General features: G+C 50.9%; 1 protein-coding gene across 1 annotated transcript in view; it reads right to left on the bottom strand.

Annotated features, from left to right (window-relative positions):
• LOC123999870 (interleukin-11 receptor subunit alpha-like) overlaps positions 1-16,754 on the bottom strand; it is a 119,272-nt gene that overhangs the window by 50,421 nt on the left and 52,097 nt on the right. The window contains exon 2 of the mRNA XM_046305878.1: positions 3,153-3,252. Coding sequence (XP_046161834.1) covers positions 3,153-3,252 — 100 coding nt within the window. The remainder of the gene's footprint in view (positions 1-3,152; positions 3,253-16,754) is intronic.

The following is a 16,754-nucleotide window of genomic DNA, read 5'->3' on the forward strand; positions in this document are numbered from 1 at the left end:
CACACCTAAATATCACCTGGGCCAGCCACACCTAAATATCACCTGGGCCAGCCACTCCTAAATATCACCTGGGCCAGCCACTCCTAAATATCACCTGGGCCAGCCACTCCTAAATATCACCTGGGCCAGCCACTCCTAAATATCACCTGGGCCAGCCACTCCTAAATATCACCTGGGCCAGCCACTCCTAAATATCACCTGGGCCAGCCACTCCTAAATATCACCTGGGCCAGCCACTCCTAAATATCACCTGGGCCAGCCACTCCTAAATATCACCTGGGCCATCCACTCCTAAATATCACCTGGGCCAGCCACTCCTAAATATCACCTGGGCCAGCCACTCCTAAATATCACCTGGGCCAGCCACTCCTAAATATCACCTGGGCCAGCCACTCCTAAATATCACCTGGGCCAGCCACTCCTAAATATCACCTGAGCAAGCACAGGTGAAACCCCTTCCGACTAACAAGCTGGACATGCCAGCAGAGGTGTAACACATTAGTAATGAGTTGACGCCAATCTGTGCGCCCTACGTTCAACGTGCAATCTCTAAATATAAACGGAGAAAGCAAAACCTGTAACAGTCTGTAAATCAAATAGAAAAACAGAATGGTGTCGTCTGGTTTGCTTGGTAAGGAATGATATTGAGTACTTTTTCCACCACTGCATTTAGGACAGTTGAAACCAGATACTTTTAGACTTTTACTCAAAATCTCAATTTTAATCGCAATCTTTAACACAACAATTTGTAAAAATCGTCACAGGGTGTGAAAACTTTCTGAAGGCACTATAAACATGATTAAAGTGACCAATGACTATGGGCAACAGTCTCTAAGGTGCAGGGTAGAGAACCGGGTGGTAGCCGGTAGTAACAGTCTCTAAGGTGCAGGGTAGAGAACCGGGTGGTAGCCGGTAGTAACAGTCTCTAAGGTGCAGGGTAGAGAACCGGGTGGTAGCCGGTAGTAACAGTCTCTAAGGTGCAGGGTAGAGAACCGGGTGGTAGCCGGTAGTAACAGTCTCTAAGGTGCAGGGTAGAGAACCGGGTGGTAGCCGGTAGTAACAGTCTCTAAGGTGCAGGGTAGAGAACCGGGTGGTAGCCGGTAGTAACAGTCTCTAAGGTGCAGGGTAGAGAACCGGGTGGTAGCCGGTAGTAACAGTCTCTAAGGTGCAGGGTAGAGAACCGGGTGGTAGCCGGTAGTAACAGTCTCTAAGGTGCAGGGTAGAGAACCGGGTGGTAGCCTGTAGCAACAGTCTCTAAGGTGCAGGGTAGAGTACCATGCAGTAGCCGCTAGTAACAGTCTCTAAGGTGCAGGGTAGAGTACCGGGTGGTAGCCGGGTAGTAACAGTCTCTAAGGTGCAGGGTAGAGTACCGGGTGGTAGCCGGGTAGTAACAGTCTCTAAGGTGCAGGGTAGAGAACTGGGTGGTAGCCAGTAGTAACAGTCTCTAAGGTGCAGGGTAGAGTATCGGGGGGTAGCCGGTAGTAACAGTCTCTACGGTGCAGGGTAGAGGATCGGGCGGTAACCGGTAGTAACAGTCTCTAAGATGCAGGGTAGAGTACCGGGTGGTAGACAGGTAGTAACAGTCTCTAAGGTGCAGGGTAGAGTACCGGGTGGTAGCCAGTAGTAACAGTCTCTAAGGTGCAGGGTAGAGTACCGGGTGGTAGCCGGTGTGAACAGTCTCTAAGGTGCAGGGTAGAGTACCGGGTGGTAGCCGGGTAGTAACAGTCTCTAAGGTGCAGGGTAGAGTACCGGGTGGTAGCCGGTAGTAACAATCTCTAAGGTGCAGGGTAGAGTACCGGGTGGTAGCCGGTAGGAACAGTCTCTAAGGTGCAGGGTAGAGTACCGGGTGGTTGCCGGTAGTAACAGTCTCTAGGGTGCAGGGTAGAGAACTGGGTGGTAGCCAGTAGTAACAGTCTCTAAGGTGCAGGGTAGAGTATCGGGGGGTAGCCGGTAGTAACAGTCTCTAAGGTGCAGGGTAGAGTACCGGCTGGTAGCCGGTAGGAACAGTCTCTAAGGTGCAGGGTAGAGTATCGGGGGGTAGCCGGTAGTAACAGTCTCTAAGGTGCAGGGTAAAGTACCGGCTGGTAGCCGGTAGGAACAGTCTCTAAGGTGCAGGGTAGAGTACCGGGTGGTTGCCGGTAGTAACAGTCTCTAAGGTGCAGGGTAGAGAACTGGGTGGTAGCCAGTAGTAACAGTCTCTAAGGTGCAGGGTAGAGAACTGGGTGGTAGCCAGTAGTAACAGTCTCTAAGGTGCAGGGTAGAGTATCGGGGGGTAGCCGGTAGTAACAGTCTCTAAGGTGCAGGGTAGAGGATCGGGCGGTAACCGGTAGTAACAGTCTCTAAGATGCAGGGTAGAGTACCGGGTGGTAGACAGGTAGTAACAGTCTCTAAGGTGCAGGGTAGAGTACCGGGTGGTAGCCGGTGTGAACAGTCTCTAAGGTGCAGGGTAGAGTACCGGGTGGTAGCCGGGTAGTAACAGTCTCTAAGGTGCAGGGTAGAGTACCGGGTGGTAGCCGGTAGTAACAATCTCTAAGGTGCAGGGTAGAGTACCGGGTGGTAGCCGGTAGGAACAGTCTCTAAGGTGCAGGGTAGAGTACCGGGTGGTTGCCGGTAGTAACAGTCTCTAGGGTGCAGGGTAGAGAACTGGGTGGTAGCCAGTAGTAACAGTCTCTAAGGTGCAGGGTAGAGTATCGGGGGGTAGCCGGTAGTAACAGTCTCTAAGGTGCAGGGTAAAGTACCGGCTGGTAGCCGGTAGGAACAGTCTCTAAGGTGCAGGGTAGAGTATCGGGGGGTAGCCGGTAGTAACAGTCTCTAAGGTGCAGGGTAAAGTACCGGCTGGTAGCCGGTAGGAACAGTCTCTAAGGTGCAGTGTAGAGGATCGGGTGGTAGCCGGTAGTAACAGTCTCTAAGGTGCAGGGTAGAGTATCTGGTGGTAGCCAGTAGTAACAGTCTCTAAGGTGCAGTGTAGAGTATCGGGGGGTAGCCGGTAGTAACAGTCTCTAAGGTGCAGGGTAGAGGATCGGGCGGTAGCCGGTAGTAACAGGGACTACAGCTCTGTTACACAGTATGGCTGATTTAGGGATGAGTCCGTCTTTACATCATTGGTCCATATCTTACAGGGGAGCTGTAAGGGTTAGGTTAGTGTCTCTTACCTTCATTGGTCCATATCTCTGACTGGGTGTTGACGAAGGATAGTGCGAGGAGGTGGCCAATGACTAGCAGACCACTGGGACATGACACGAGACAGGTCATCTGGAGAAAGAGAGTGAGAGTTAAGGGGTCAGGACGTCATCGTAAAGCAGACAACACTGGGTCAGGGGTCAGGACATCATCGTCCAGCAGACAACACGGGGTCAGGGGTCAGGACATCATCGTACAGCAGACAACACTGGGTCAGGGGTCAGGACATCATCGTACAGCAGACAACACTGGGTCAGGGGTCAGGACATCATCGTACAGCAGACAACACTGGGTCAGGACATTATCCAGTAGTGAACACTGCAGTCAGGCACATCATCCATGTTCAAGTCAGTTAAGAACAAATTCTTATTTTCAACGACGGCCTAGGAACAGTGGGTTAACTGCCTTGTTCAGGGGCAGAGCGACAGATTTTTACCTTGTGAGATCGGGGATTCGATCTTGCAACCTTTCGGTTACTAGTCCAACACTCTCACCACTAGGCTAACTAACGCCCCACGAAAGCTATCATTATGTTCTTTCGACACCACATCACATCGCCTGAAGGTGTTCTGCAAAGCTCTACTGCAGTAGTCATGATGTGGGAATACCATCAGAATAACTAGAATACCATTTAAAATCTGCAGAGAATCACAGAATCCAGACAGTCGACATTAAAACCAAATTCAACAATATTTAAAAATGTAGCAGGAAATCAACTAAATGTATGGAACTTCTTAGAAAATGGATTAATATGGCAAATATTTTCATACGACTTTAACTAAATGCATCAGTGATTTGTAGGTGTAGGGAGGAGGTGTAGGGAGGAGGTGTAGGGAGGAGGTGTAGGGAGGAGGTGTAGGGAGGTGTACCACCCAGCTAACAGTCCAGCTATACGGAGGAGGTGTCTGTACCACCCAGCTAACAGTCCAGCTATAGGGAGGAGGTGAGGTGTACCACCCAGCTAACAGTCCAGCTATAGGGAGGAGGTGTAGGGAGGAGGTGTACCACCCAGCTAACAGTCCAGCTATAGGGAGGAGGTGTAGGGAGGAGGTGTACCTCCCAGATAACAGTCCAGGGGAGGAGGTGTAGGGAGGAGGTGTACCTCCCAGATAACAGTCCAGCTATACACCCAGCTAAAAGTCCAGCTATAGGGAGGAGGTGTAGGGAGGGAGGAGGTGTACCACCCAGCTAACAGTCCAGCTATAGGAGGAGGTGTAGGGAGGAGGTGTAGGGAGGTGTACCACCCAGCTAACAGTCCAGCTATAGGGAGGAGGTGTAGGGAGGTGTACCACCCAGCTAACAGTCCAGCTATAGGGAGGAGTGGTAAGGAGGTGTACCACCCAGCTAACAGTCCAGCTATAGGGAGGAGGTGTAGGGAGGAGGTGTACCACCCAGCTAACAGTCCAGCTATAGGGAGGAGGTGTAGGGAGGAGGTGTACCTCCCAGATAACAGTCCAGCTATAAGGAGGTGGGAGGTGTAGGGAGGAGGTGTACCTCCCAGATAACAGTCCAGCTATAGGGAGGAGGTGGAGGAGGTGTACCACCCAGCTAACAGGCTATAGGGAGGAGGTGTAGGAGGTATAGGGAGGAGGTGTACCACCCAGCTAACAGTCCAGCTATAGGGAGGAGGTGTAGGGAGGTGTAGGGAGGAGGTGTAGGGAGGAGGTGTAGGGAGGAGGTGTACCTCCCAGATAACAGTCCAGCTATAGGGAGGAGGTGTAGGGAGGAGATGTAGGGAGGAGGTGTAGGGAGGAGGTGTACCACACAGCTAACAGTCCAGCTATAGGGAGGAGGTATAGGGAGGAGGTGTAGGGAGGAGGTGTACCACCCAGCTAACGGTCCAGCTATAGGGAGGAGGTATAGGGAGGAGGTGTAGGGAGGAGGTGTACCACCCAGCTAACTGTCCAGCTATAGGGAGGAGGTGTTGGGAGGAGGTATAGGAAGGAGGTATAGGAAGGAGGTGTAGGGAGGAGGTGTACCACCCAGATAACAGTCCAGCTATAGGGAGGAGGTGTAGGGAGGAGGTGTAGGGAGGAGGTGTACCTCCCAGATAACAGTCCAGCTATAGGGAGGAGGTGTAGGGAGGAGATGTAGGGAGGAGGTGTAGGGAGGTGTACCACCCAGCTAACAGTCCAGCTATAGGGAGGAGGTATAGGGAGGAGGTGTAGGGAGGAGGTGTACCACCCAGCTAACAGTCCAGCTATAGGGAGGAGGTAGGGAGGAGGTGTAGGGAGGAGGTGTACCACCCAGCTAACTGTCCAGCTATAGGGAGGAGGTGTTGGGAGGTATAGGAAGGAGGTATAGGGAGGAGGTGTAGGGAGGAGGTGTACCACCCAGATAACAGTCCAGCTATAGGGAGGAGGTGTAGGGAGGAGGTGTAGGGAGGAGGTGTAGGGAGGAGGTGTAGGGAGGTGTACCACCCAGCTAACAGTCCAGCTATAGGGAGGAGTGGTAAGGAGGTGTACCACCCAGCTAACAGGCTATAGGGAGGAGGTGTAGGGAGGAGGTGTACCACCCAGCTAACAGTCCAGCTATAGGGAGGAGGTGTAGGGAGGAGGTGTACCTCCCAGATAACAGTCCAGCTATAGGGAGGAGGTGTAGGGAGGAGGTGTAGGGAGGAGGTGTACCTCCCAGATAACAGTCCAGCTATAGGGAGGAGGTATAGGGAGGAGGTGTACCACCCAGCTAACAGTCCAGCTATAGGGAGGAGGTGTAGGGAGGAGGTATGAGGTGTACCACCCAGCTAACAGTCCAGCTATAGGAGGAGGTGTAGGGAGGAGGTGTAGGGAGGAGGTGTAGGGAGGTGTACCACCCAGCTAACAGTCCAGCTATAGGGAGGTGTAGGGAGGTGTACCACCCAGCTAACAGTCCAGCTATAGGGAGGAGTGGTAAGGAGGTGTACCACCCAGCTAACAGTCCAGCTATAAGGAGGTGTAGGGGAGGAGGTGTACCACCCAGCTAACAGTCCAGCTATCTGTAGGGAGGAGGTGTACCTCCCAGATAACAGTCCAGCTATAGGGAGGAGGTGTAGGGAGGAGGTGTAGGGATGAGATAACAGTCCAGCTATAGGGAGGAGGTATAGGGAGGAGGTGTACCACCCAGCTAACAGTCCAGCTATAGGGAGGAGGTGTAAGGAGGTCAGGGAGGAGGTGTACCACCCAGCTCAGTCCAGCTATAGGGAGGAGGTGTAGGGAGGAGGTGTAGGGAGGAGGTAGGGAGGAGGTGTAGTACCTCCCAGATAACAGTCCAGCTATAGGGAGGAGGTGTAGGGAGGAGATGTAGGGAGGAGGTGTAGGGAGGAGGTGTACCACCCAGCTAACAGTCCAGCTATAGGGAGGAGGTATAGGGAGGAGGTGTAGGGAGGAGGTGTACCATAACGGTCCAGCTATAGGGAGGAGGTCAGGGAGGAGGTGTAGGGAGGAGGTGTACCACCCAGCTAACTGTCCAGGGTGTTGGGAGGAGGTATAGGAAGGAGGTATAGGAAGGAGGTGTAGGGAGGAGGTGTACCACCCAGATAACAGTCCAGCTATAGGGAGGAGGTGTAGGGAGGAGGTGTAGGGAGGAGGTGTACCTCCCAGATAACAGTCCAGCTATAGGGAGGAGGTGTAGGGAGGAGATGGTCAGGAGGTGTACCACACAGCTAACAGTCCAGCTATAGGGAGGAGGTATAGGGAGGAGGTGTAGGGAGGAGGTGTACCACCCAGCTAACGGTCCAGCTATAGGGAGGAGGTATAGGGAGGAGGTGTAGGGAGGAGGTGTACCACCCAGCTAAGCTATAGGGAGGAGGTGTTGGGAGGAGGTATAGGGAAGGAGGTCAGGACCACCCAGATAACAGTCCAGCTATAGGGAGGAGGTGTAGGGAGGAGGTGTACAGCAGATAACAGTCCAGCTACACCCACCTAACAGTCCAGCTATAGGGAGGAGGTCAGGGAGGAGGTGGGGAGGAGGTGTAGACCCAGATAACAGTCCAGCTATAGGGATGAGGTGTAGGGAGGAGGTCCACCCACCTAACAGTCCAGCTATAGGGAGGAGGTGTAGGGAGGAGGTGTACCACCCAGCTAACAGTCCAGCTATAGGGAGGAGGTCAGGAGGTGTAGGGAGGAGGTGTACCATCAGCTAACAGTTCAGCAGACAAGGAGGTGTACACCCACCTAACAGTCAGGGGTCAGTCCAGCTACCATCATCCAGCTATAGGGAGGAGGTGTAGGGAGGAGGTGACAACCTAACAGTCAGCTGGGTCAGGGGTCCACCCAGATAACAGTCCAGCTATAGGGAGGAGGTGTATGTAGAGAGGAGGTGTACCACCCACCTAACAGTCCAGCTATAGGGAGGAGGTGTAGGGAGGAGGTGTACCACCCAGCTAACAGTCCAGCTATAGGGAGGAGGTTTAGGGAGGAGGTGTAGGAAGGAGGTGTACCACCCAGCTAACAGTCCAGCTATAGGGAGGAGGTGTAGGGAGGAGGTGTAGGGAGGAGGTGTACCACCCACCTAACAGTCCAGCTATAGGGAGGAGGTGTACCACCCACCTAACAGTCCAGCTATAGGGAGGAGGTGTAGGGAGGAGGTGTACCACCCACCTAACAGTCTATAGGGAGGAGGTGTTGGGAGGAGGTACAGGGAGGAGGTGTAGGGAGGAGGTGTACCACCCAGATAACAGTCTAGCTATAGGGAGGAGGTGTAGGGAGGAGGTGTAGGGAGGAGGTGTACCTCCCAGACAATCCAGCTATAGGGAGGAGGTGTAGGGAGGAGATGTAGGGAGGAGGTGTAGGGAGGAGGTGTACCACCCAGCTAACAGTCCAGCTATAGGGAGGAGGTATAGGGAGGAGGTGTAGGGAGGAGGTGTACCACCCAGCTAACGGTCCAGCTATAGGGAGGAGGTGTAGGGAGGAGGTGTAGGGAGGAGGTGTACCTCCCAGATAACAGTCCAGCTATAGGGAGGAGGTATAGGGAGGAGGTGTACCACCCAGCTAACAGTCCAGCTATAGGGAGGAGGTTATAGGGAGGAGGTGTACCACCCAGCTAAGCTATAGGGAGGAGGTGTAGGGAGGAGGTGTAGGGAGGAGGTGTAGGGAGGAGGTGTAGGGAGGAGGTGTAGGGAGGGGTGTACCTCCCAGATAACAGTCCAGCTAAGGGAGGAAGTGTAGGGAGGAGATGTAGGGAGGAGGTGTAGGGAGGAGGTGTACCACCCAGCTAACAGTCCAGCTATAGGGAGGAGGTATAGGGAGGAGGTGTAGGGAGGAGGTGTACCACCCGGCTAACGGTCCAGCTATAGGGAGGAGGTATAGGGAGGAGGTGTAGGGAGGAGGTGTACCACCCAGCTAACTGTCCAGCTATAGGGAGGAGGTGTTGGGAGGAGGTATAGGAAGGAGGTATAGGAAGGAGGTGTAGGGAGGAGGTGTACCACCCAGATAACAGTCCAGCTATAGGGAGGAGGTGTAGGGAGGAGGTGTAGGGAGGAGGTGTACCTCCCAGATAACAGTCCAGCTATAGGGAGGAGGTGTAGGGAGGAGATGTAGGGAGGAGGTGTAGGGAGGAGGTGTACCACCCAGCTAACAGTCCAGCTATAGGGAGGAGGTATAGGGAGGAGGTGTAGGGAGGAGGTGTACCACCCAGCTAACGGTCCAGCTATAGGGAGGAGGTATAGGGAGGAGGTGTAGGGAGGAGGTCCACCCAGCTAACTGTCCAGCTATAGGGAGGAGGTGTTGGGAGGAGGTATAGGAAGGAGGTATAGGGAGGAGGTGTAGGGAGGAGGTGTACCACCCAGATAACAGTCCAGCTATAGGGAGGAGGTGTAGGGAGGAGGTGTACCACCCAGATAACAGTCCAGCTATAGGGAGGTGTAGGGAGGAGGTGTACCACCCACCTAACAGTCCAGCTATAGGGAGGAGGTGTAGGGAGGAGGTGTAGGGAGGAGGTGTAGGGAGGAGGTGTACCACCCAGATAACAGTCCAGCTATAGGGATGAGGTGTAGGGAGGAGGTGTAGAGAGGAGGTGTACCACCCACCTAACAGTCCAGCTATAGGGAGGAGGTGTAGGGAGGAGGTGTACCACCCAGCTAACAGTCCAGCTATAGGGAGGAGGTGTAGGGAGGAGGTGTAGGGAGGAGGTGTACCACCCAGCTAACAGTTCAGCTATAGGGAGGAGGTGTAGGGAGGAGGTGTAGGGAGGAGGTGTACCACCCACCTAACAGTCCAGCTATAGGGAGGAGGTGTACCACCCACCTAACAGTCCAGCTATAGGGAGGAGGTGTAGGGAGGAGGTGTACCACCCAGATAACAGTCCAGCTATAGGGAGGAGGTGTAGGGAGGAGGTGTACCACCCACCTAACAGTCCAGCTATAGGGAGGAGGTGTAGGGAGGAGGTGTAGGAAGGAGGTGTACCACCCAGATAACAGTCCAGCTATAGGGAGGAGGTGTAGGGAGGAGGTGTAGAGGGAGGTGTACCACCCACCTAACAGTCCAGCTATAGGGAGGAGGTGTAGGGAGGAGGTGTACCACCCAGCTAACAGTCCAGCTATAGGGAGGAGGTTTAGGGAGGAGGTGTAGGAAGGAGGTGTACCACCCAGCTAACAGTCCAGCTAAGGAGGTGTAGGGAGGAGGTGTAGGGAGGAGGTGTACCACCCACCTAACAGTCCAGCTATAGGGAGGAGGTGTACCACCCACCTAACAGTCCAGCTATAGGGAGGAGGTGTAGGGAGGAGGTGTACCACCCACCTAACAGTCCAGCTATAGGGAGGAGGTGTTGGGAGGAGGTATAGGAAGGAGGTATAGGGAGGAGGTGTAGGGAGGAGGTGTACCACCCAGATAACAGTCTAGCTATAGGGAGGAGGTGTAGGGAGGAGGTGTAGGGAGGGAGGTGTACCTCCCAGATAACAATCAGCTATAGGGAGGAGGTGTAGGGGAGGAGATGTAGGGAGGAGGTGTAGGGAGGAGGTGTACCACCCAGCTAACAGTCAGCTCCACCCAGCTAACGGTCCAGCTATAGGGAGGAGGTATAGGGAGGAGGTGTAGGGAGGAGGTGTACCACCCAGCTAACTGTCCAGCTATAGGGAGGTGTAGGGAGGAGGTGTAGGGAGGAGGTGTACCACCCAGCTAACAGTTCAGCTATAGGGAGGAGGTAGGGAGGAGGTGTAGGGAGGAGGTGTACCACCCACCTAACAGTCCAGCTATAGGGAGGAGGTGTACCACCCACCTAACAGTCCAGCTATAGGGAGGAGGTGTAGGGAGGAGGTGTACCACCCAGATAACAGTCCAGCTATAGGGAGGAGGTGTAGGGAGGAGGTGTACCACCCACCTAACAGTCCAGCTATAGGGAGGAGGTGTAGGGAGGAGGTGTAGGAAGGAGGTGTACCACCCAGATAACAGTCCAGCTATAGGGAGGAGGTGTAGGGAGGAGGTGTAGAGAGGAGGTGTACCACCCACCTAACAGTCCAGCTATAGGGAGGAGGTGTAGGGAGGAGGTGTACCACCCAGCTAACAGTCCAGCTATAGGGAGGAGGTTTAGGGAGGAGGTGTAGGAAGGAGGTGTACCACCCAGCTAACAGTCCAGCTATAGGGAGGAGGTGTAGGGAGGAGGTGTAGGGAGGAGGTGTACCACCCACCTAACAGTCCAGCTATAGGGAGGAGGTGTACCACCCACCTAACAGTCCAGCTATAGGGAGGAGGTGTAGGGAGGAGGTGTACCACCCACCTAACAGTCCAGCTATAGGGAGGAGGTGTTGGGAGGAGGTATAGGAAGGAGGTATAGGGAGGAGGTGTAGGGAGGAGGTGTACCACCCAGATAACAGTCTAGCTATAGGGAGGAGGTGTAGGGAGGAGGTGTAGGGAGGAGGTGTACCTCCCAGATAACAATCCAGCTATAGGGAGGAGGTGTAGGGAGGAGATGTAGGGAGGAGGTGTAGGGAGGAGGTGTACCACCCAGCTAACAGTCCAGCTATAGGGAGGAGGTATAGGGAGGAGGTGTAGGGAGGAGGTGTACCACCCAGCTAACGGTCCAGCTATAGGGAGGAGGTATAGGGAGGAGGTGTAGGGAGGAGGTGTACCACCCAGCTAACTGTCCAGCTATAGGGAGGAGGTGTTGGGAGGAGGTGTAGGGGAGGTGTACCACCCAGCTAACAGTCCAGCTATAGGGAGGAGGTGTAGGGAGGAGGTGTAGGGGGGAGGTGTACCACCCAGCTAACAGTCCAGCTATAGGGAGGAGGTGTTGGGAGGAGGTATAGGAAGGAGGTATAGGGAGGAGGTGTAGGGAGGAGGTGTACCACCCAGATAACAGTCCAGCTATAGGGAGGAGGTGTAGGGAGGAGGTGTACCACCCAGATAACAGTCCAGCTATAGGGAGGAGGTGTAGGGAGGTGTACCTCCCAGATAACAGTCCAGCTATAGGGAGGAGGTGTAGGGAGGAGATGTAGGGAGGAGGTGTAGGGAGGAGGTGTACCACCCAGCTAACAGTCCAGCTATAGGGAGGGGGTATAGGGAGGAGGTGTACCACCCAGCTAATGGTCCAGCTATAGGGAGGAGGTATAGGGAGGAGGTGTAGGGAGGAGGTGTACCACCCAGCTAACTGTCCAGCTATAGGGAGGAGGTGTTGGGAGGAGGTGTAGGGGGAGGTGTACCACCCAGCTAACAGTCCAGCTATAGGGAGGAGGTGTAGGGAGGAGGTGTAGGGGGGAGGTGTACCACCCAGCTAACAGTCCAGCTATAGGGAGGAGGTGTTGGGAGGAGGTATAGGAAGGAGGTATAGGGAGGAGGTGTAGGTGTGTACCACCCAGATAACAGTCCAGCTATAGGGAGGAGGTGTAGGGAGGAGGTGTACCACCCAGCTAACAGTCCAGCTATAGGGAGGAGGTTTAGGGAGGAGGTGTAGGAAGGAGGTGTACCACCCAGCTAACAGTCCAGCTATAGGGAGGAGGTGTAGGGAGGAGGTGTAGGGAGGAGGTGTACCACCCAGTCCAGCTACAGTCCAGCTATAGGGAGGAGTCCAGTTTGTAGGGAGGAGGTGTAGGAAGGAGGTGTACCACCCACCTAACAGTCCAGCTATAGGGAGGAGGTGAGGGAGGAGGTGTAGGGAGGAGGTGTACCACCCACCTAACAGTCATAACAGTCCAGCTATAGGGAGGAGGTGTAGGGAGGAGGTGTAGGGAGGAGGTTGAGGTACACATTACAATCATCATCACCATAATCATCATCATAATCATCACCATAATCACATCATAATCATCACCATAATCATCACTATCTCCAATCATCATCACCATAATCATCACTATCACCATAATCATCACCATCACCATAATCACATCATAATCATCACCATCACCATCATCACATCATAATCTTCACCATAATCACTATCACCATAATCATCACTATCTCCATAATCATCACCATCACCATAATCACATCATAATCATCACCATAAACATCACCACATCATAATCATCACCATAAACATCATCACATCATAATCATCACCATAATCACTATCACCATAATCATCATCACATCATAATCATCACCATAATCATCACTATCACCATAATCATCATCACCATAATCATCACCATAATCATCACATCATAATCATCACCATCATCATCCTCACCATAATCATCACATGATAATCATCCTTACCATAATCATCACCATCATCCTCACCATAATCATCACATGATAATCATCCTCACCATAATCATCACATGATAATCATCCTCACCATAATCACATGATAATCATCCTTACCATAATCATCACCATCATCATCACCATACATGATAATCATCCTCACCATAATCATCACATGATAATCATCCTCACCATAATCATCACCATCACCATAATCATCACATCATAATCATCCTCACCATAATCATCACATGATAATCATCCTCACCATAATCATCACATGATAATCATCATCACCATAATCATCACATGATAATCATCCTCACCATAATCATCACCATCATCATCACCATAATCATCACATGATAATCATCCTCACCATAATCATCACCATCATCATCACCATAATCATCACATGAAAATCATCCTCACCATCATCCTCACAATCATCATCACCATAATCATCACATGATAATCATCCTCACCATAATAATCACCATCATCATCACCATAATCATCACATGAAAATCATCATCACCATAATCATCACTATCTTTATCACCATCATCACTGCCAACCAAGCCTGGCGTAGCGACGGTTTGCTGGAAGTGGATAGTCCCCTTTGACTTTTTTAGTCAATACTTAATCTGTGTCCGGGAAACTGCCCCTAAACAATCAAAAGTTACTGACAAACGGTTCAGACCTATTCAGTCAACATCAAGCCATGGAAAACATGACAGATGGTTCTTCAGAGGACTTGACAGAGAGCCAACAATGAGAATAAAACCCAGATGGTTGATGATCTGGAGGAGAAAACACTGATAGAGAGACATAGCTCAGTGTGTATCTCAAATAGCACCCTATTCCCTATATAATGCACTACTTTAGACCAGAGCCCTATAGAACCCTATTCCCTATATAATGCACTACTTTAGACCAGAGCCCTATGGAACCCTATTCCCTATATATAGTGCACTACTTTAGACCAGAGCCCTATAGAACCCTATTCCCTATATATAGTGCACTACTTTAGACCAGAGCCCTATGGAACCCTATTCCCTATATATAGTGCACTACTTTAGACCAGAGCCCTATAGAACCCTATTCCCTATATATAGTGCACTACTTTAGACCAGAGCCCTATAGAACCCTATTCCCTATATAGTGCACTACTTTAGACCAGAGCCCTATGGAACGCTATTCCCTATATAGTGCAATACTTTTGACAAGATGTGTCCGTGCTCATTGTCCATCTATGTTTGGCATGACAATGATTGACAATGAGTTGGCATGATAGCTCACACGGATTAGCACTCAGGCTAAAGAATGATCTGGTGTTATCATCAGCCAATACCCATCAGTCTTCTTCAGACAGATGAACATACAGGATTTCTACTGGCTCATCACAATGTTCTAATCTCACAATCTGGTTATATCCCAGGTAGTGTACTGCAGCCTAGCTAGCTACCCTGTCTGTGTCTCTGTGTCTCTCCCTCTATCTCTACCCTTTTCATATGCCTCTGTAGCTCTTTCAGTGAGTACTCTAGTGTACTGTAGAGAAGTATGCAGTAGAGTACTGTAGGGTACATTGACATGTTAGTCATTTAGCAGACTCTTATCCACAGCCACTTATAGTAGTGAGTCATTTAGCAGACTCACTTATCAAATCAAATCAACTTTTACTGGTCACATACACATGGTTAGCAGATGTTATTGTGAGTGTAGCGAAATGCTTATGCTTCTAGTACCCGACAGTGCAGCAGTATCTAACAAATTTCACAACAAAACCTAAAACACAAAATCTAGTAAAGGAATGGGATAATGATATATCAAAATAAAATAAATTGGACGAGCGATGACAGAGCGGCTGAGATGCAATAGATAGTATATTATACAGTATATACATATGAGATGAGTAATGTAAGATATGGAAACATTATTAAAGTGGCAGTTTTAAAGTGACGAGTGATCCATTTATTAAAGTGGCCAATGATTTCTAGTCTGTATGTAGGCAGCAGCCTCTCTGTGTCAATGATGTCTGTTTAACAGCCTGATGGCCTTGAGATAGAAGCTGTTTTTCAGTCTCTCGGTCCCAGCTTTGATGCACCTGTACTGACCTCGCCTTCTGGATGATAGCGGGGTGAACAGCTAGTGGCTCGGGTTGTTATTGTCCTTGATGATCTTTATGGCCTTCCTGTGACATCGGGTGGTGTAGGTGTCCTGGAGGGCAGGTAGTTTTTCCCCGGTGATGCGTTGTGCAGACCTCACTACCCTCTGGAGAGACTTACGGTTGAGGGCGGAGCAGTTGCCTTACCAGGCGGTGATACAGCCTGACAGGATGTTCTCGATTATGCATCTGTAGAAGTTTGTGAGTGCTTTTGGTGACAAGCCGAATTTCTTCAGCCTCCTGAGGTTGAAGAGGCGTTGTTGCACCTTCTTCACCACACTCTCTGTGTGAGTGGACCAATTCAGTTTGCCGGTGATATGTAAACCGAGGAACTTAAAACTTTCCACCTTCTCCACTGCTGTCCCGTTGATGTGGATAAGGGGGTGCTCCCTCTGCTGTTTCCTGAAGTCCACAATCATCTCCTTTGTTTTGCTGACGTTGAGTGTGAGGTTATTTTCCTGACACCACACTCCGAGGGCCCTCACCTCTTCCCTGTAGGCTGTCTCGTCATTGTTGGTAATCAAGCCTACTACTGTTGTGTCGACTGCAAACTTGATGATTGAGTTGGAGGCGTGCATGGCCACGCAGTGGTGGATGAACAGGGAGTACAGGAGGGGGCTGAGAACGCACCCTTGCGGGGCCCCAGTGTTGAGGATCAGCGAAGTTGAGCTGCAACAAACCGTCAAACTGGACAGTTTTCCCTCCATCTTTTCATTCAAAGACTCAGTCATGGACACTCTTACTGACAGTTGTGACTGCTGTCTGTGATGTATTGTTGTCTCTACCTTCTTGTCCTTTGTGCTGTTGTCTGTGATGTATTGTTGTCTCTACCTTCTTGTCCTTTGTGCTGTTGTCTGTGATGTATTGTTGTCTCTACCTTCTTGTCCTTTGTGCTGTTGTCTGTGATGTATTGTTGTCTCTACCTTCTTGTCCTTTGTGCTGTTGTCTGTGATGTATTGTTGTCTCTACCTTCTTGCCCTTTGTGCTGTTGTCTGTGATGTATTGTTGTCTCCTTCCTTTTGTGCTGTTGTCTGTGATGTATTGTTGTCTCTACCTTCTTGCCCTTTGTGCTGTTGTCTGTGCCCAATAATGTGTGTACCATGATGTGTTGCTACCATGCTGTGTTGTCATGTGCTGCTGCCTTGCTATGTTGTCAGCTAGGTCTATCTTTATGTAGTGTTGTGGTGTCTCTCTTGTCGTGATGTGTGTTTTTACTATATATATTTTGTATTTTTAAATCCTAGCCCCCGTCCCCGTAGGCGGCCTTTTGGTAGATCGTCATTGTAAATGAGAATTTGCCTAGTTAAATAAGGTTCAAATAAAATAATCTGTAAAAATATGTCTTTTGGATCATAATGATCCTAAATCAGCAGTCCTACTTTGAGACGCATTGTCAATACAGACCCTGGTCTCCACTCAGGGCTCTATTCAATCCGTATAGCAGAAGTTCAGTGTTACAGCGTGATTGAAATTTAAAGGTAATGTTAGCAGAGACTGCATTTACGGTAAACGCTACATATGTCAGCTCAATTAGAAAGTGGTCCTTCTGTAGCTCAGTTGGTAGAGCATGGCGCTTGTAACGCCAGGGTAGTGGGTTCGATTCCCGGGACCACCCATACGTAGAATGTATGCACACATGACTGTAAGTCGCTTTGGATAAAAGCGTCTGCTAAATGGCATATATATATTATTATATTATATATTATAAATTACCTTTAAATTAATAACGGGCAATCTCTATCACTTCAGCCATCCAGATTGAATAGAGCCCTGAGTCTTAAAACAGG

The sequence above is a fragment of the Oncorhynchus gorbuscha genome, linkage group LG16 (genome assembly GCF_021184085.1).
Source record: "Oncorhynchus gorbuscha isolate QuinsamMale2020 ecotype Even-year linkage group LG16, OgorEven_v1.0, whole genome shotgun sequence".
Classification (NCBI taxonomy): Eukaryota; Metazoa; Chordata; class Actinopteri; order Salmoniformes; family Salmonidae; genus Oncorhynchus; species Oncorhynchus gorbuscha.